Source organism: Myotis lucifugus, unplaced genomic scaffold (assembly GCF_000147115.1).
Source record: "Myotis lucifugus unplaced genomic scaffold, Myoluc2.0 scaffold_272, whole genome shotgun sequence".
NCBI lineage: Eukaryota > Metazoa > Chordata > Mammalia > Chiroptera > Vespertilionidae > Myotis > Myotis lucifugus.
The window spans coordinates 860824-880380 of NW_005871320.1; the positions used below are offsets into that span (position 1 = coordinate 860824).

A 19557-nucleotide genomic window follows, 5' to 3' on the forward strand; every position below is an offset into this window, starting at 1 on the left:
ACTGAACAAAGTGTCGGCCGCCAGGCGGCGGCGCCTCGCCCCAACCCTGCCCCTCCCGCCTGCCCGCAACTCCACTGCCCACCATGGCTTCCGAGGAGCTGTACGAGGTATCTCCCCTCCCCCTCCCGGACCCTCGGGCCGCCCTCGCCCGCCACCCCGCGCCGCCCCTGTCCGGCCGCGTCCACTCCGACGGCCGGCTCTGCCACCGGTGCCCACCTCGCTGCCTGCCCCCTCCCCCCGGCAGCAGTTTGCTGGACGGGAAATGTGTGCGAGGGGAGTCGGAGCCACGCGTCGGGCGTGGGGGGGCCTCCCGGGAGTTGTCAGGCTCCTGGGGGTGGGGGGCCCTGGCCGGGGGGAAGTAGCGCGTGTTCGAGTGACTTGCTCAGACTGAGCCCAAAGTTCTTGGCGAGGGTGATTGGTGTGGAGCCCCCGTCACCGCCTGGTGGGAGCTGGAAGGGTGCGGGGGTGTTTTTCCTGCCCCTTTAATAAAGCATCTTGGAGAGGGGTTTTGCCTCTGGCTGTGGGGGGCACGAGGAAGAGTGCCACTGTCTCTCAACTCTGCTGCTAGGCAAAGCGATGCAAAATATCGCACCGAAAATGCTAAACGTTGACCACATGCTTTAATTAGGTTAGCATTGTGGCCAGAGTCAGGAAATTTAAATTTAACGCTGATATACCATCATTCATTTGCGTCGCAGCGTTGAAAGTAAGAAAGGGCACCATCAGAACTCTTAGTTCTGGGCAGTTTTGTCAGCTTCAACTACAAGTTTTGGAGTTATCAGTTTGGATCTTCAGACATACTTTGTATACCTCGATGTAACTTCTTGACGTATTTCAAAGCAGACTTCCTGGGAGTACAGAAGCTTAAAAGACTTTCTGTTCCTTTGGATAAATGTCTTCAGTTTCGTATATACTTATAAACATATATTCGTAAGAGACTTCAAACTTCTGGAACTCTCTGTATTCACCTTTGTGATGTGTTTAGGGACCTGAATGTGTAGGGACTTAAGTCAGCGTCTATAACAAGTAGAGCCCCTTGGCCCTTGTGAACCAACCCTTAATAAGCACCGGGTCTTAATAAGACACCCTCTGAGGTGTCTTCTCTTGTGGGCATATAATGTCACAGAATGGAGCTCTATTGCCAACAGTGATAGCCTTCTAACAGCTTTTTGTGTGTGTGTGTGTTTTTTTTTTAAGCAAGTGTGCAAACGTTTTTAGGAGGAGACTGCCTTCTGTAGAATTAATGGTGAGGTTGTTGCCTCCCCTTAAATTGTATATGGTCAGTGTACCTTAGCTGGCACCTGAAAATGTTCCATTCTGTTCAACCACTTTATACAGTAGCAATGCCCTACTGTATGCAAGAGACTATCTTGGATCATGTGGGTATGTTAAGGGAAAAAACACTCCTTGTCTCAAGCTTCCCTTCCAGGAAAGAAAGTGTTGTGTATGGGGAAATTCTAGAATTAGAGGCTAAGATGCAGACGATCTTCCAGGTTAAGACATACAGTTGGGAAAGTACACAGTATGAGGATGTGAGGGGTTTTGGTTTCTCCATTAGATTATTCTTTAATAGTTTAGCCTGAGTATTCTTCATTTTGTGATTATAAATGCACACCTAGCTCATTCCATTAGTGTTTGGATGAAGGTGGCACCTTATACATAAGTTGTATCTTATGTGTATAAAAACGATCCTGAAAACTACATTTACCACTAGTGTATAAGGAATTACATTTAGTTTTTTCTTTGCTGCTTCTGTATATCTTCTACTCACTACTTTTCTGGCAGAATTCATTTATAAGTAAAATTTGTACAGTTTCTGTTCACTCAGCATGTTTATTAAATGCCTGTCATGAAGGTTTCATAGGAACAGGGGTATGAGAATGGTTTATACCCTCAAAAAACATCTATTGGGGAAGAAATAAGTGCATTGCAAAGGAATGGTACACCTGTACAATTGGATTTTTGATTCTGGGTTTTGTTTTAGTTTTGAAAAAGTTATAGGAGTATAGTTGAGGTGAAAGTAAGCAATATGGTGGGCAGTATCTTTTCATGGTACATTTTGTAAGTTTTCCTTTACTTGTAGGCAACACTGACCATATTATGATTGAAAGTTGATATTTGAAAGTTCAGCGTAGTGGTTGAGAGCCTGGATTTGGAGTCAGAACATAGTTACTGAATCCCAACCCTGTCACATTGGGTAAATTAACCTTGAAGGTTTAGTTTCCTCATCTGTAAAATTGGAATCCATGTTTATCTCCCAGAGCTGTGAAGTTTAAATGAAAAAAATATGTAAAGCATGCCCCACAGTTCCCATAGGAAATACTCAGTAAGTGATGGTTATTATTTTAACTGATCTAACATGTATCCCTGAGGACTGGTTTTTGTTTTCTAAAGATAGAATTGTATATTTTTAAATCAAGGCAGTATTATTTGTGAGGCAGAACTGATATGCAGTTGTAAATGAACACTACAGGCTGACAAGCTGACAAGGCTGGGGAGAGCACAAGGTACTTGAGTATCCAGTCATGGGACATTAGTTGCCTAGTTTTGTCCAATTTTGCCTAAATCGAATAGAAGTTTCACGTTTAGCCTCAGACTCCACCATTCTAGAGGAATATATTGAGACAAAAGAGGAAGTTCAAAGTCTTGCTTTTTGAAGTAATGTGGTATGGTTAGAGCAGATCTGCAGTAGCTATGTGAACTTGGGCAAGTTAGTTACCTGATTGCTAAGCCTCTGTTTTCTCACCTACAAAGAAATGAGATCTCCAACACTTAGAATGGTGCCTGGTATATGGTAATAGATTCTTAGTAAAGGTTATTGTAATTTAATGGTAATTGTAATTATGCTTTTTGAATAAAAAATAAGGGATCAGACCTAGATAAGATAGGGTGGAACATCAGCCGTCAGCCTTCCGCCTTCCTAAATTGGAAGAGCTACTGTTAGTTGAAGGATACAGTAAATTTACTCCCTGTATCACCAGCAGCTAGGATTAGGGAAGGTAGAGTTTTGACTGACTCATGTTAAGAACTTAAGTAGCTTTCACAAAAAGACAAGCATCCTTTAGTTCTGGGGTCCACAAACTTTATATAAAGGGCCAGATAGTTAATGTTTTAAACCTTGCAGGCCAGGCAGTCTTTGTTTTAACTACTCAGCAAGTAGAAACAACACCTAAATGGATGAGCACTGTGTTCCAATAAAACTTAATGGACAGTAAAATTCTAATTTCATGTAATTTTTACATGTCATGAAATATTCTTTTAAAAAATAACTTAAAAGTAAAAAACATTCTAAGTGCATGGGTTCTACAAAAACAGGCAATGGACTAGATTTGGCCTCCATGTCTTAGTCTGACTTCTGCTTTAGATGATTTGTTCTGGAGCTCAGGTTTACTCTGGGGTTGGGACATATGGAGGGTGAAGTGTGGAGTATATAAAGACTTTCTGCTCCAAGCCCAGCCCTAGATTTAGAGCCAGAAGTTCTGAGTTGCACTCTTTCCTTCAATATGTGGACCAAATAAGGAGGTGACCCTTTATAACATGAAGAAGCATTCCCTTTATTGTGTATCTTAATTCCTTTTTTCTCAGTGGTTGTGGGGTTTTCCTTGAGAACTATTATAATAGCTAATTTAAATTTCAGGACAATCTCAGTGATCTAGTCTTGGCCTTTTGAGAAAACATTTATCCCACACATGAATGTTTCAGTCAATCAAAAATGGAAGTAAGCTTTTAAGAATGAAATTATACCTGCCTTATTTAAAAATTGTCTTAAAGCTGATTAGTGTGGAAAAATAATCAGGATTTGGGGGAAAGGGAAGTCTTTTGAACCTCCTAAGTTTGGGATAAGATTGCTCCTTTTATATACATTGACAAAAAGCACAATTATAAATAAAATCTGCATGTGTAGTTCAAATGGAAGTCACAAAGATCAGGAGACCTATGATGTTGGTTAAGATAAACCAGCATCTGTTGTGTGTGGTTTAAGCTAGCTCTTAAAAGATTGAGATGGCCAAAATTAGAAAAGGAAGAGAGTTATTTGACTTCTGAAATTGATTGAGGGACAGTAAAGGCAAATGTGTGTGTATTTTGAAAATTAACACACTATCTTAGCCCAGCCAGTGTGGCTCAGCGGTTGAGTGTTGTCCTATGAACCAGGCAGTCACAGTTTGATTCTGATTGAAGGACATGCCCAGGTTGCAGGCTCAGTGAAGGCCAGGCAGGAAGCAGCCGATCAATGATTCTCTCTCATCATTGGTGTTTCTCTCTCTCTCTCCCACTCCCTTCCTCTCTGATGTATACGTATCTATAATAATAAAAGCGTAATATGCTTATTAGACTGGACGAAGCCAGGCTGTGAGGGAAGCCCGGGTCCCAGGTGCTGGAGGAAGGAAGGCCTACTCTTGCATGAATTTCGTGCATCAGGCCTCTAGTATGTTTATAAAAGAAAGAAAATTAACACACTATCTTAAATGTGAACTATTGAGAATATTTATTCATTTGCCTAAACACATCTCCTGTGCTTTTCCTTTGAATTTGCTTTTAATTCTTGTATTCTAAAATGGTAAGTCTTTTTTTGTTCTTGCTGTGATATCTAAGAATCATTGAATTTTTCCATATGCTCCATAGCTCTGCCATGTGAAGTTTTCAAGAGGTTGGTAGTTCCCTAGCATTTGTTGATGAAGTCCAACAATGCTCATTGTACATAATGAATATCTTTGGTTAAAATGTACCAATTTTCATCAATATTTTACTGTTTAGGATTTCAGGGCATGACAGAGTTGGATACACTAGCATATCTTATGTTAGCATGTAACCAATCTGGAAGCCTCAATTATTTAGAATATGTGAGAACAAAGACCAAAAAAAAAAGTCTTGTTCTGTACACTGAACAATTCTGGGTCTCTCTTGAAGACTGTTTACCTTTATTATATAGGCATGATATGCGTGGATTTTACTGGCTTCCTTAGTGTGTTAGAAACAGATATTTGGTAAAGGAAAGGGAGTTGCCAAAGGCAGTGAGTAGACAATAACTTTGCTTTTGAGATGAGCTGTAGAGGGGATCTGGTAATTGCACCTCTGGGTCATGGATTACAGGGGCCCCTGAGCCTCATAGAGCATCTGAAGAGCATGTTTACAAAAAGAAAAGATCATGTTGGAAAGAGCTATCAAAAATCGTTTTCAAAAAGTTTCGGCATGTGACAAAATTAAATTTATTTTTATGATACTGCTTTCCAAAGTTTCCACCTAAGTGTTTCTAACAGCAGAAGAAAGAGAGCAAGTGTCCTAATTAGGAAATAGAGGTGGGAAGGGGGATTGTAAGCGTGGCCTGTTACTGAATTCTCATGTTATCTAAAGCCTTCGTGAATATTTTTTGGTTTGCTATTGAATGTTTTAAAAGTACTTACCAGCTAATTCTTCTCCATAAATTTTTGGGGGTTGATGCTTTAGGAAGATGAACCTTGAGTTAGTGTCTTTGTACAGCCCTTCATCTCCTGCTATATATGTGTAACCTGGCTTAAGAACAGGGACTTACTGTGTTATCTTCCATGATGATGCTAGGTAAGGGAAATATTAACTGATATTGGTGAGAATGAGAATACTTGAATTGAGTAATCAAAAATTTTTAAAAACATGTTTTTATTGCTTTCAGAGAGGAAGGGAGAGATAGAGATAGAAACATCAATTATGAAAGAGAATTATTGATTGGCTGCTCCTGCATGCCCCCCACTGGGAATCCAGCCCTCATTTGGGATATGTGTCCTGACCAGGAATCGAACTGTGACCTCCTGGTTCATAGGTCGATGCTCAACCACTGAGTGACACCCAGCCGGGCTCAAAAAAATTTTTTTTAAGTCTGTTTCAGTAACTGTCTTTAACCATTCAACTTAAAAGATATTTATTTTTATTTTTTTAAAATTAAATCTTTATTGTTCAGATTATTACAGTTGTTCCTCTTTTTTCCCCCCATAGCTCCCCTCCACCCGGTTCCCACCCCACCCTCTGCCCTTACCTCCCCCCCCACCTCCTCCATAGGTGCACGATTTTTGTCCAGTCTCTTCCCGCATCCCCCACACCCCTTTCCCCCCCAAGAATAGTCAGTCCACTCCCTTTCTATGCCCCTGATTCTATTATAATCACCAGTTTATTCTGTTCATCAGATTATTTATTCACTTGATTTTTAGATTCACTTGTTGATAGATGTGTATTTGTTGTTCATAATTTGTATCTTTACCTTTTTCTTCTTCTTCCTCTTCTTAAAGGATACCTTTCAGCATTTCATATAATACTGGTTTGGTGGTGATGAACTCCTTTAGCTTTTCCTTATCTGTGAAGCTCGTTATCTGACCTTCACTTCTGAATGATAGCTTTGCTGGATAAAGTAATCTTGGTTGTAGGTTCTTGGTATTCATCACTTTGAATATTTCTTGCCACTCCCTTCTGGCCTGCAAAGTTTCTGTTGAGAAATCAGCTGACAGTCGTATGGGTACTCCCTTGTAGGTAACTGAGTTTCTTTCTCTTGCTGCTTTTAAGATTCTCTCTTTGTCTATTGCTCTTGGCATTTTAATTATGATGTGTCTTGGTGTGGTCCTCTTTGGATTCCTTTTGTTTGGGGTTCTCTGTGCTTCCTGGACTTGTAAGTCTATTTCTTTCACCAGGTAGGGGAAGTTTTCTGTCATTATTTCTTCAAACAGGTTTTCAATATCTTGGTCTCTCTCTTCTTCTGGCACCCCTATAATTCGGATGTTGGTTCACTTGAAGCTGTCCCAGAGGCTCCTTACACTATCTTCGTATTTTTGGATTCTTTTTTCATTTTGCTTTTCCGGTTGGGTGTTTTTTGCTTCTTCGTATTTCAAATCTTTGACTTGATTCTCGCGTTCTTCTAGTCTGCTGTTGGAACTCTGCATAATATCCTTTATTTCAGTCAGTGTATGCTTAATTTCTAGTTGGTCCTTTTTCATAAACTCGAGGTCTCACTAGATTTATTGAGGGTCTTACTAAATTTATCGGCGGTTTCTAGAAAGGTCTTGAAAAACCTTAAAAGTGTGGTTTTGAACTCTATATCCAGTAGTTTGCTTTCCTCCATTTCTGTCATTTGTGACCTGTTTCTTTGTCTCCGCGTTTTTTATGCTTCCCTGTGTTGATAGAGTGGCTTTGTGTGCTAGGTGTCCTATAGGGCCCAGTGGCTCAGCCTCCCCAATTACCTGAGGTGGACACTCTTGGTGCACCCCCTTGTGGGCTTTGTGCACAGTCTTATTGTAGTTAAGCCTTGATTGTTGTAGGTGTCACTGGGAGGAATTGACCTCCAGGCCACTTGGCTGTGAGAATCAGCTGTGTCTGCAATGGGAGAACTTCTGTGCTGGAAACACCCCTCCGGGGCAAGACTTGCTTCAGTGGGGCTTTGGTGCTCACTGAGTCTGCCCCATGAGTGTATCCTTTATGGATCCGAGGAGCTGCAATTTGGATGGTCCCAATCTGACCACCGGGCACACTGGCTCCTGGATCTCTAGGGAGGTGCTAATCTAGCCTCTGCCTGAGGCTACCCAGCAGGAGCTCAGCTGTGAAGCAATGCAAGTTGCTGTGGGGCCTTGGGCCAGCTGCAGTTTGTTAGGTAATTTTCAGATTGCAAAGGGCCAGGCCTTTCATATGCAAAAGCCGGCGCACAGTTTGGGCGGGGCGGGGGTCCCAGGGGATTAACATGGCAGAGCAAGCAGCTATGGCTGCCCTCAGAGGCTCCGTTTCTCAGTGTTCCGGCAATCCCTGCAAGCACCTCCAAGATTAAGCTGCCCTTGAGTTCCAACCGATGCCAGACAGTTCAGTTTCTCCCGTATGAGTCTGGGTCCCCAGAGACTCGCCCGGAACTGGAGCTCAGAGCTTGAGACTCCCTACTGATTGAAAAAGACAACCGTGTCCTCAGCTGCCAGCCCTCTCCGTGTGCGCCTCCGTACCTCTGTACTTTACTTCCGCCCCGCAGCTCCTCTGAGTCTCGGTATGCTTTTCTCTTTCCTTCTAGTTGTAGAATTTCCACTCAGCCAGCCTTCCTGTGGTTCTGGATGATGTCCGTTTTGTCTTTTAGTTGTATTCTTGAAGTGGTTGTGCTAAGCAGCAATCTCCGGTGTTTACCTATGCCGCCATCTTGGTTTTCTCCAAAAGATATTTATTTCTATCTAAAGTCATCTTATTGCTGAATGTTCAAGCAAAAGTGTACTAGATGTTTCTCTACTTAAAAGAGCAATTGTGCTGTTCCTTGGAGTCAGTCATGGGAACATTTGTAAGTTCCCTATTGGCTTGGGGGCCTGTCTGTTTCATAACTCCTTCCTGCCCATGGGCTAGGCCAAAGCCCTCTTAGAACACTTTCTGTTTTTCAGGGCATCTTCATCCTTCAGCTCCTCTCTCCCTGCTGAATTTGCTCATCTAGATGTCCAGTTCTGGTACCTCCAACTTGACTTTCATCCCTCTGCCAGGTCCCTTTGAGTCGAAGCTTCATTAATCCTGTTTTTTGACTCCTGACCAAATTCGGTACTTGCTTATTGCTTTGTTCCAAGCCTCTGGTCTGGGAAGTAGGGGTCGCACTGCCTACTTTTGCTTACCTTGCTTTTATCTGTGCAATACAGAGGAAGTCCTCTATTGTCCTATACTTCAGATACCTGAAATGGAGTTTAGCCAACTCTCTGTTGGCATAAGTTGTCCCCAGTCTTAGTCCTCTAACTTCCTTCTTATATACAAACTAGAGGCCTGGTGCACGAATTTGTGCATGAGAGGAGTCCCTTGGGGTGGCCTGCAGAGATCAGGCCCCAGCTTGCGCCCCCAGCCTCACAGCCCCACAGCCCTGCCGGCACCCCGCCTTGGCCTGGTGCTGCCCCCTCACTTGCTCCACCATCTCGCCTGCAGGGTGATCAATTGGGGCCGGGTCCCCCGCCTTGCTCCCTCAGTGCCTGGGAGCCGGGAGGCGGCCCTGCCCCCCGCCACTGCCACTGGTTGCTGTCTGTGGGGCGATTGGGCCCCAGCTTGCATCTGCCTTGACCTGGCGCTGCCTGTTTACCTGTTCCACCATCCTGCCATGGTCCCGCTCTCATTGGAGCCCACTGGGGCCGGCAGCGCCTCCACTGCTGCCCGTTGCCAGCGCTGCATCGCCAACGCCTGCCATGTTCCGTGCTGTCCCTTGGTGGTCAGCGCACGTCATAGTGAGCGGTTGAACTCCCGGTCTCCCAGTTAAACTCCCAGTCGAATGATCGCCCGAGTGGACAATTTGCATATTAGGCATTTATTAAATAGGACTAGAGGCCCAGTGCATGAATTCATGCATGGGTGGGGTTCCTCTGCCTGGCCGGTGATCGAGGCTCATTGGGACTGTCTCGCCCAATCCCCATTGGTGCCGGCCAGCTCGGGGGAGGCACCACGGGAGGTTGGCTGTGGGAGTGCACTGACCACCAGGGGGCAGCTCCTGCGTTGAGCATCTGCCCCCTGGTGGTCAGTGTACATCATAGCTACCGTCTGGTCGTAATGGTCGCTTAGGCATATATATATATATATATATATATGAGTTTCTGAGCTTAAAAATAGGTAAATAGTTATTTTGTTACTTTTAAAGATAGAGGTGTGTGTGTGTGTGTGTGTGTGTGTGTGTGTGTTTTCTAGAAAATGATTTGTAGTGCTCTTCTTTTGGAGTATACGTTTGAGTGAAATTTCCTCCAGAATTATTTTATATACCATCATCAGTTGGTACCACTAGCTTCAGCTCATAAGTGAATTTTTGAGAATGTCTTGATTAAATTGGTAGATGCCTATCTGAAAGTGAAAGTGTATTCCTAGGGGAAACAATTCTTTCTAAGTAGCTCCTGTTTGGGACTGCTTAAAAATGATGAGGTTGCAGTGATTATGTAGAATTGGCTTAAAAGATTGTGGAAATGAGATGTGTATAAAATGTTAAGACCAGACACATTCTGCTTACCCAGGAATCTGATAAAAATCAACAGAAAAAAGATTGTGATTATGAGTGGGGAGCTTTACAGCAATGCCACACGTCCATGTTTGTCAAGAAGAAGACTGGGAGAGAAAAAGACCAAAACCATGTGGTGGGGAGTGGGGGAGGATTGGCCAAAAATTCAAGTTATTTGTAGCCATAATCCACTGAATGGAAAATGAAAACCTTAGTTTCTTGTCTTGGCTGAATTCTATTGCAGTAGAGGGACCTGCCTTGGAGTTTGGGCAACTGTTTTAAAAGCTTTTTTGTAGTGGAACAGGTCTTTCTTTAAAGAAGAGTGCTTCCCTTAAGAGTTTGAGAAGCAAGTAAAGACATCAACTCTTGTTTTTCCTCTGTGTAGGCAAGATTGGAGTGTCATGCTGTATTCCCGAATCCCTGACTTTGCTGGGTGATTGGGATGGGAGCTAAAAGTAAGATGGAAATTCCCACCCTTCCTGTGCTTTACCAGCACTTCCCACCACTCAAAAGTATGATCTGAGTTTCTTTGGAATCATCTGCTGACCTCACAGGGAGTGCCACCTGTTAGGACCACTGCTGACTTTCTCTACTCTGCTGCCTTGGGAGGAGGGATGTCTGTGATGTCCTACATTAAATGGGTGGGAACTTCCTTCTGCAGGTGATATGAGGTAACTTGAGCCCTTATGTTCTCTGAAGTTCCATGGGGGCTGAGCAGAAGTGAAGGCATGCTTCTCACTTTTGTTACAGGAATAACAAAGCAGTTGGTACTGCTTCTCCAGAAGCTCTTTTGGTTTTCAGTTGTGCTTCTATCCCAGGAAGGGGAAAGAAAAATCCAGGGGTCAAGATCTGGCAGTGCTCACAATCAGCACATCCACCAGGCTTTATTGCTGGACCAGATACATTTCTGGTTCCTCAGTCCTGGCAAGCCTCCCGGCTCCAAGCATCTCTCTCAGTCCCAGTGGGCAGGATCTCTAGTGATTCAAACTAATGCAGCTACCTAAGTAGAAAGAATGGCTTAAGAGCCATGTGCAGCAGTTTATTAGGTTTTGAGGAGGTATATATCAGAAGCTCCTGTCACTGAAAATTGTTGTAGGATTAATTATTGTCAAATTTCTTTTGTTTTCTCTAGCTTTCTTAATTTTTGGCCTTTTCTAAGTCTGGGTCAAGGGAAATGAAGTTGAGTGGGTTGATGTCTTTTCCAACTACTTGCTTTCTCTGTCATTCTTATCAACCCACCTCCTGTTTTAGAGCCCTACCCCCTGCTGCACTTCATCATAGAATATGGAATTGAACTATTTAGAAAGTTTAGTTATCTGTTTATGAAAAAATCAGGTAATAGAATCATTATGTCTTTCTAAAATAAACTTTCAAACTAACATAAGCTAGTTTTTTATTTGCTCCATCTTCTCCCCTTTTCCTTTTATCCTTAGTAGAAAATGAATTTCTCCCTTCTGTACATCATTATCAATTTAGGACAGGTCACCCAGTCAGGGTTTTGCTTGTTTATTATGTGTATGACATCGATAATGATACAAAGTAGGAATAAGCATATAGAAAGATTTACTTTTCTCCCTCATTATCTATTTTGGATGTATGTTAGCAAGAAGCTATTTAGTAAACATCCTTATGATTTATGTTTGTTAAAAGTGGTATTTGAAAGATTTCTTGAAAAGAGTTTATAATTACTACTGATTAAACCATTTAAAAGTGAAGATTGTTTAAATTAAAGTCTTATAAATAAACTTTAATGAATAATTAATAATTGACTTAGTACTATATTTAAGTATATGTATATGACCTTTTGCATGCTACATAAAAACTCAAGAGTTTAGGGTTTAGGGTTTACTTTGTGGTTTTAGGATTTACTTTAAGGTGTTGGAGATGTTGGTTTCTAAGACACATACATTCCTGGGTATTCATGGGGAATTGGTTCCAGGACACCCTGCAGATAACCAAAATTCGGGGATGTTCAAGTCCCTTATATTAAACTAGGGGCCCAGTACATGAATTTGTGCATTTTGAAAGGAACTGTGGGCCGCGAGGCTGTGGGTGGCACAGGGGCAGGTCTCGACCCATTCTCCACACCCCTGCCCAGCCTCTCCTGCCCTGGTCTCCTGTCTGCTGGCAGCCCCACTCCTGCCACCACTGCCACTGCCACGCGCCTACAGTGCCGGCCCCGCTCGCACCCGTTGACAGCGCAGAGTGATTGGGGTCGGCGCCAGGAGCAGGTGTGAGCAGGGCCAGCGCCATCAGCGGGTGCGAGTGGCGGATGCTGCCCTGATCCTTGCCCCTCAGGAGCAGGGGGAGGTGGAGAAGCCCTCAGGGGCGATTGGGGCCAGCAGCTGCTGCTTGCACCCGCTGACGGTGCTGAGCAATCAGGACCCGCGCCGGGTGGTGGCTGAGGGTGTGAGTGGGGCTGTCGCCGGCAGTGGGTGCAAGCGCTGGGTGGGACCGTGGCACACAGGAGCAAAGAATTTTCAGTAACAACCAGAGGCTTGCCCTGATGACAGTGACCGGCCCCTGCTGTGGTCTGGCGTTCCCGCTCACCTGCTCCACCATCCCACTGTGGCCAATGCCCGCCATGTTCCGCTTGTACCCCCTGGTGATCAGCGCACATCATAGCGACCGGTTGTTCGGTTGTTCCACCGTTCGTTCTATTTGCATATTAGGGTTTTATATATATATACTAGAGGCCTGGTGCACAAAAATTTGTGCACTCGGGGGGGGGGGGGAGTCCCCTCACCCCGGCCTGTGCCCTCTCACAGTCTGGGACCCCTCGGGAGATAATGACCTGCTGGCTTAGGCCTGCTCCCGGGTGGCAGAGGGCAGGCCCAATCCCTAGGTGCAGCCCCTGGTCGGGCTCAGAGCAGGGCTGACTGGGGAGTTGGGGCGCCGCCCCGTCATGCACAGAGCAGGGCGGATCAGGAGGTTGCGAAGCCTCCTCAGTCATGCTCAGGTAGGGCCGATTTGGGGGGTTTGGGGCACTGCCCCCTTCAACCTCAAAGGCAGGGTCGACGGGGGAGGTTGCGGCGCCACCCCTTTTCACGCACAGAGGCAGAGCCAATCAGGGAGTTGGGGCGCTGCCCCCTGTCACTCACAGAGAGCAGGGCCCATCAGGAGGTTGGGACTCCGTACACTGTCACGCACAGGAGCAGGGCCGATCAGGGGGTTGAGGAGCTCCCCCTGTCACTCACAGAGTAGGGCCGATAGGGGAGTTGGGGCACCGCCCCCTGTCACACACAGAGCAGGGCAGATCAGGGGGTTGGGGCGCCGCACCCTGTCACACTCAGGGCAGGGCCGATGGGGAGGTTATGGCTCTACCCCGTCACACACAGAGCAGGGCCCGTGGGGGGGGGGGTTGGGGCGCCGCCCTCTATCACCCACAGAGCAGGGCCGAAAAGGGGGTTGGGGTGCCACACCCTGTCACACACAGAGCTGCAGGGCGATCAGGGGGTTGGGGAGCTCCCCCCTATCAGGCACAGAGCAGGGCTGATCAGGGGGTTGGGGCGCCTTCCCCTGTCACGAACAGAGCAGGGCGGATAGGGAGGTTGTGGCCCCGCCCCCTGTCACACACAGAACTGCAGGGCGATCAGGGGGTTTGGTCACTGCCCCCTGTCACGCTGCTCCCGGTGCCGGGAGGCCTCGCGGCTCCGCTGATCCCGGTGCTGGGAGGCATATTACCCTTTTACTATATAGGATAGAGGCCTGGTGCACGGGTGGGGGCCGGCTGGTTTGCCCTGAAGGGTGTCCTGGATCAGGGTGGGGGTCCCGCTTGGGTGCCTGGCCAGCCTGGGTGAGGGGCTGATGGCTGTTTGCAGCTGGTCACATCCCCTTCAGGGTGGGGGTCCCCACTGGGGTGCCTGGCCAGTCTGGGTGAGGGGCTGAGGGGTGTTTTCAGGCTGGCGGGTGACTGAAGCTCCCAACCGCTCCTTTTTTTCTTTTTTCTTTTATTCTGGGCCAGCTTTAGCTCTGAGGCTTGGCTCCAGCTCTGAGGCCTCGGCTGCTGAAAGCAGGTATCTGGTTTGTTTGGGTTCTATAATCGAAACACTGTTTCAACTCCAGCTCTGAGATCCCGGCTGGCTGAAAGCAGGTTTCTGGGGTTTTGTTTAGCTTCTATATTTGTAACAATGTTTCAAACTGCAAGCTCAGAGGCCGGCAGCGGCAGGCGGGGAACGTTGGCTTCCTCCGTCACTGAAGCAAGCAAGCCTCCTGTTAGCTTTAAGCTGCCTGGCTGCCGGCCGCCATCTTGGCTGGCAGTTAATTTGCATATCGCCCTGATTAGCCAATGGGAAGGGTAGCGGAGGTACGGCTAATTACCATGTTTCTCTTTTATTAGATAGGATAGAAGATGGCATAGTATTTGCATGTAACCTGTGCATATCCTCTGGTATAATATAGTATTATAAAGATACAGTCTAAGTGACATGTAAATAATTGTTATACTGTATTGTTTAGGGAATATTGACAAGGAAAGAAGTTTACATATTCAGTACAAATGCAGCCAGCAACCTCTGTAGACACCTAACTACATAGTACACATCAACAGCAATGTAACTTTTTAAAAAACATTTTCAATCTGTGGTTGGTTGAATTTGTGAATGTGAACCTGCACATAAGAAGGGCTGACTGTATTAATACCTTAACCAAAAAAGACTTCATTTTCTTAAGACCTATTTTTATTGGTTTCAGAGAGAGGAAAGGAGAGGGAGACAGAGATGGAAACATAAATGATGAATCATTGATCAGCTGCCTCCTGCATGCCCCCTGCTGGGGATTGATCCTGCAACCCGGGCATACGCCCTTGACTGAAATCGAACCTGGGACCCTTCAGTCCATAGTCTGATGCTCTATCCACTGAGCCAAACTAGCTAGGGCTCATTTTTTTTAAAAATATATTTTTATTGATTTCAGAGAGGACGGGAGAGGGAGAGAGAGATAGAAACATCAATGATGAGAATCATTGATGGGCTGCTTCCTGCATGCTCCCTACTGGGGATCGAGCCTGCTACTCGGGAATGTGCCCTTGACCGGAATTGAACCTGGAACCCTTCAGTCCACAGGCCTATGCTCTATCCACTGAACCAAATCAGCTAGGGTCCTACTCATTTTTATTGCTATGAGGACTAACTAGTGTTACACGGGTTTCTTAAACCTTAAACCCTTTGTAGCATAAGTTAACAGATGATAGGTTGGTCACTGTACTTGGGGTCATTAAGCAGAACATAGAGCAGATGTGACCACAGCAGTGACATTTGCTAATGTAACTTGTGGAAGCAGAATAGGAAGTCTCAACTAGTAACCTCTAATTTCAAAGATAGCTAGTAGGTTTCCTGTGCACAGCAGCATGAAAATCTCTTGTGTGGACCTAAAAATGAGTGGCTAATTGTAAGGGTAGAAAATGAATAAGCTTTGTATGAGATGAAGCAGATTTGCAAGGAGAATTTACTTAATGCATCATTATGGGTAGCAATTTTTACTATCTTTAAAGATTTTAAGTTAAACAGGTATCTATAATGAGGCACAAAACATTGATGAAAACAGAAAAGATAAGAGATTCCATATGTCCAAAATTTTGTCCAAAGAACATAAGCAAGTGCTCATGTGAAAGAGAATTTTTAAGTTTCTACAAAGAGAATGAATATGAACAATGATGATTTGACATTTATAATGATTAAAAAAAATTAAAGTAACATGTTTGGAAAATACATTAAAGGAAAAGACATGTTCAGCATAAACATTAGAAGACTCATGTACAGTGGCAAGCATTAACTAACATTCCTAAGAACCAAGAAAACATCAAATAAATCAGCATGTGATTTTTATTTTTATTTTATGTAAAGATTTTTTTGTTGATCAGCTACTTCCTGCACACCCCTTACCAGGGATTGAGCCCACAAACCTGGGCATGTGCCCTGACCAGGAATTGAACTGGCAACCTTTTGGTGCACTGAATGATGGCCAGCTAACAGCCACACCAGCCAGGGCCAGCATGTGATTTTTAATCACCAGTGGCATTGTTCATTGTATAACTAATTCCATCAGATCAAATAGCTTTAGTTAGTATTTGGAAATGAGGAATTTTGAGAATCACTGAGATGCAGAGGAACCCTGGTGCCTAGTGTAGGTTTCTATTAGGTCACTTCATTTTGTGTGTGAGAAACCCACTTTTGACTTACAACATGTCAACTTAACTCACTAGATTTACAGTTATGAATTACTTTAGTTCATTCCAAAATTCATTTCTTCTATAGGGAGTGAAGATTTGGCACCATGGAAGAAGGCAATCCTAAAAGAGGAAAAAGTTCTGAGAATGTTTTTGTTGTCAACAGCCTTTTTGAAATAAGAGCTTGACGTTTGATGGTCACCATTTGAACCAGATAACATTCACACGGCAGTCTGGTCCTTTGAATTTCCAGAATTTATGTAGTCTCATCACCTTACTTGTGGTTTGTATATACTAGTAAAGGCCGAGTTAGTGTATGTTCATTGAGTAAAGAGGGTATAAGTCAAAAAAGAAAGAAAAAAAATTATCCAATCTCTATAATCCGAGATTAACTACCACAAACCATAGAAATCATTCCAGAAATCTCTATACATACTGGTACATTCAGATAGAATGGATGTACATAAATAAGTTAGTTAATAAAAATAGAAGTATATGCATGCTATTTAACAAGACAAATAGAAGTTAACATGAAGGAATTGTTAAAATTTTATATAAAACATTATTTCATTGGTCCTTTTTTTTTTTAACCTTCACTGGAGGATACTTTTCCTTTGAATTTTTTTTTTTTTTTTTCAGAGAGAGGGAAAGACAGAGAGAAATACTGATGTGAGAGAAACACATTGATTGGTTGCCTCCTGCATGCGCCCTGACCAGGGCCTGGGCCAGGGAGGAGCCTGCAGCTGAGGTATGTGCCCCTGACCTGAATTGAACCCGGGACCCTTTGGTCTGAAGTCCGACACTCTATGCACTGAGCCCAACATTATTTTTTGTTTTTAAAGTAAGCCGCATTCACAAAGCATATTGATAAGCAACAGTATGTGTGGCCCTTTAGCTGGGGCCGCAGCCCCTATTTCTAGTTTCACCAGCTCCCGTGCAGGCAGGTTACCTAGATCCTGTAGTTCTCTTCCCTAGTCTCGCAATCCTGATGCTTGGGGGCTATCCCAGTCTGCATGTCACACCAGGTTCTTCTGCAGTCATGGTGACTTTTCACTTTGCTTTCCCCGGCTCTGTTTTGGCTTTCAACTATAGGTCCTGTACTGGTGACTTGTGCCTTCATTCTTAATTAAAACTTTTAAAATCTGTAATTTAAAAATTTCAGATTGATCCTTGAACAACAGGGCTTTTGAACTTTGCAAGTCCACTTATAGGCAGATTTCCCCCACCCATCCCCCACCCCCTATAACTACAGTAGGCCCTTCCGATACCCGGGTTTGGCATCTGTGGATTCATCCAGCAGGTATAGAAGAGTATTTTCGCATTCCCAACTGGGGATCAAAAATACTGTTATCGATTCCTGGTTGGTTGAATCTGGGGGTGCGAATGGCTGACTATAGTTAAGTTTTGGGGGAGTTAAAAGTTATCTGTGGATTTTCGGGGGTGGTGGGTTGGCACCCCTAACTTCAAAATTGTTCAAGGATCAACTGTAGTTACATATTTCATCTGCCAAATAGATGAAATTTTATATTTTAATGTAGTCAAACGTATCTTAATTTTGTTTCTTGTTTAGGGAATCCTTCCTTCTCCAAGATCATTTGTCTTCTCTCTTTTCATCTAAAAGCTTTGCTTCTTACAGTATGGACTTTAATCTTCCTTCAGTTTATTTTTGCGTATGGTATGAAGTTGGGGTCTGATTTGTTTTTTAAATGTCTATAATCTGTACCGTTTGTTAAATAGTCTGTCCCTCTCCCATTTACTTGCCACTTGTGCCACATATGAAGTTTTCATTTATGTGTGGGCCAGTTTCTTCTGTTGGTGTTTGTCTTGATCACAACATACTGTTTTATAATAGCTTTTAGAAACTTAAGAGGCGTCTTTGGTTTTATTATGCGGAGGGCTGGTGGGTGGGTAAATAGGGGTTGGATTATAGGCATGTTGAGCTTGAGATGCCTTTTAGACATCTCGGTGGAGGTGTGTTGAACAGCAACAAGCTACATGTTTGGAATTTAGCGCATATGCTTAGGCCGGAGATAATTTTTGGAGATGTCGATGTATTATATACATAGTTTTTAAAGCCATGAGAGAATTGAATCATCCTGGGGGGAAAGTGTTAGGGAGAGAAGAGATGTGAAGATTGAATCTTGGGAGCAATTTTAGAGCTTGGGGGAGATAAAGACACAGTAAAGGAGACTGAGAAGATATGTAGGCAGGAAAGTACAACAAACAAGGCATAGTGATGCCCTGGAAGTCAGGTGAAGACATTTTCAAGAAGAAGGAATGGTCCACTGTGTTTTGGGCTGTTGCTGAGAACTAAAAATTGACTGGGGTTTGGTAGCACAGAGGCCCCTTGGCAACAGCTGTTTTGGTGGAGTTCGGGGACTACCTGGTACAGTCTTATGAGAGAATGGGAAAAGAAGAACTGGAGGTGATGATGATTATAGGCACCTATCAAGAGCAGTGCTGTGAAACGGGAACCAAGATGGTGAGGTAGTTGCTTTAAGATAGGAGAAATTACAGTATGCTGTGTGATGATAGGAAAGAACTATTGGAAGGGGAAACTAATGAATCAGGAGAGGGAGGAAGGGCAGTAGCTGGAATGATTTACCCAACTTAAGTTGGCAAGAGGGAAGTGGATACAAGGTCATGGCATGGGGCAAATGTTCCCTTACTCAGGTCTCTTTCTCTCTTCTCTGTCTCTCCCTCTCCATCAATAATGTCTTGTTAGGAAGTTTTGTGTAACCTGTCTTAGATTTATTCCTAGACACTGTAGTTTTTGGTTGCTCTTGTTAATGGAATCTCTTTAAAGTTACATTTTCTAATTGGTTAACACAACCTTATTATTTGAAAATTGGTAGATTCTTTTAGATTATATGTAGACAATCATATCTTGTGCAAATAGGTATAATTATATTTTTTTCTCCAATAATTTCTGTTCTTTTTATTACATTGGCTGGGAACATCCAGTACAATGTTTAATATGTTATAGCAACTATTTCTAATTCTAAAAGTTTCATAACATTTTACTATTAAGTAAAAGCTGTAGATATTTGTTCTATACCTTAAAATATCTGGGTAAAGTTCCCTCTTATTTTTGGCTTGTGAGGGATTTTAAAATCATGAAACATTCAATTGTACTGAATGTGTTTCCTGCATTTCTTAGAGTGTCGTTTACTTCCTCTCTTCTTTAATTTTTAAATGTATATTTTCTGATGTCGAGCCCTCCTTGTATTTCTGGGATAAATTGAGCTTAGTCACAGTAGTTTCTGTACATTCCTCAATTCTTCTCATAATCAGTATTATAATAGTCATTTGAAGGAGAAGTGAAAGGGGCGTACAGCGCAGGCGTGGACCCCGCGCTCCCGGCCCCGCCCCTGCTCACGTCCGGCTGCTCCGCCCGCACGCAGGACCGCGCGCAGAGCGCGGTCTGCAAGGTTCCGGCGGCGAGGAGGACTGCTCC

General features: G+C 44.0%; 1 protein-coding gene across 1 annotated transcript in view; it reads left to right on the top strand.

Moving 5' to 3' along the window:
- Nucleotides 1-6: 6 nt before the first annotated feature.
- Nucleotides 7-19557, top strand: part of CDYL (chromodomain Y like) — a 235400-nt gene continuing 215849 nt past the window's right edge. Inside the window, exon 1 of the mRNA XM_023763006.1 lies at nt 7-107. Coding sequence (XP_023618774.1) covers nt 84-107 — 24 coding nt within the window. The 5' untranslated portion in view covers nt 7-83. The remainder of the gene's footprint in view (nt 108-19557) is intronic.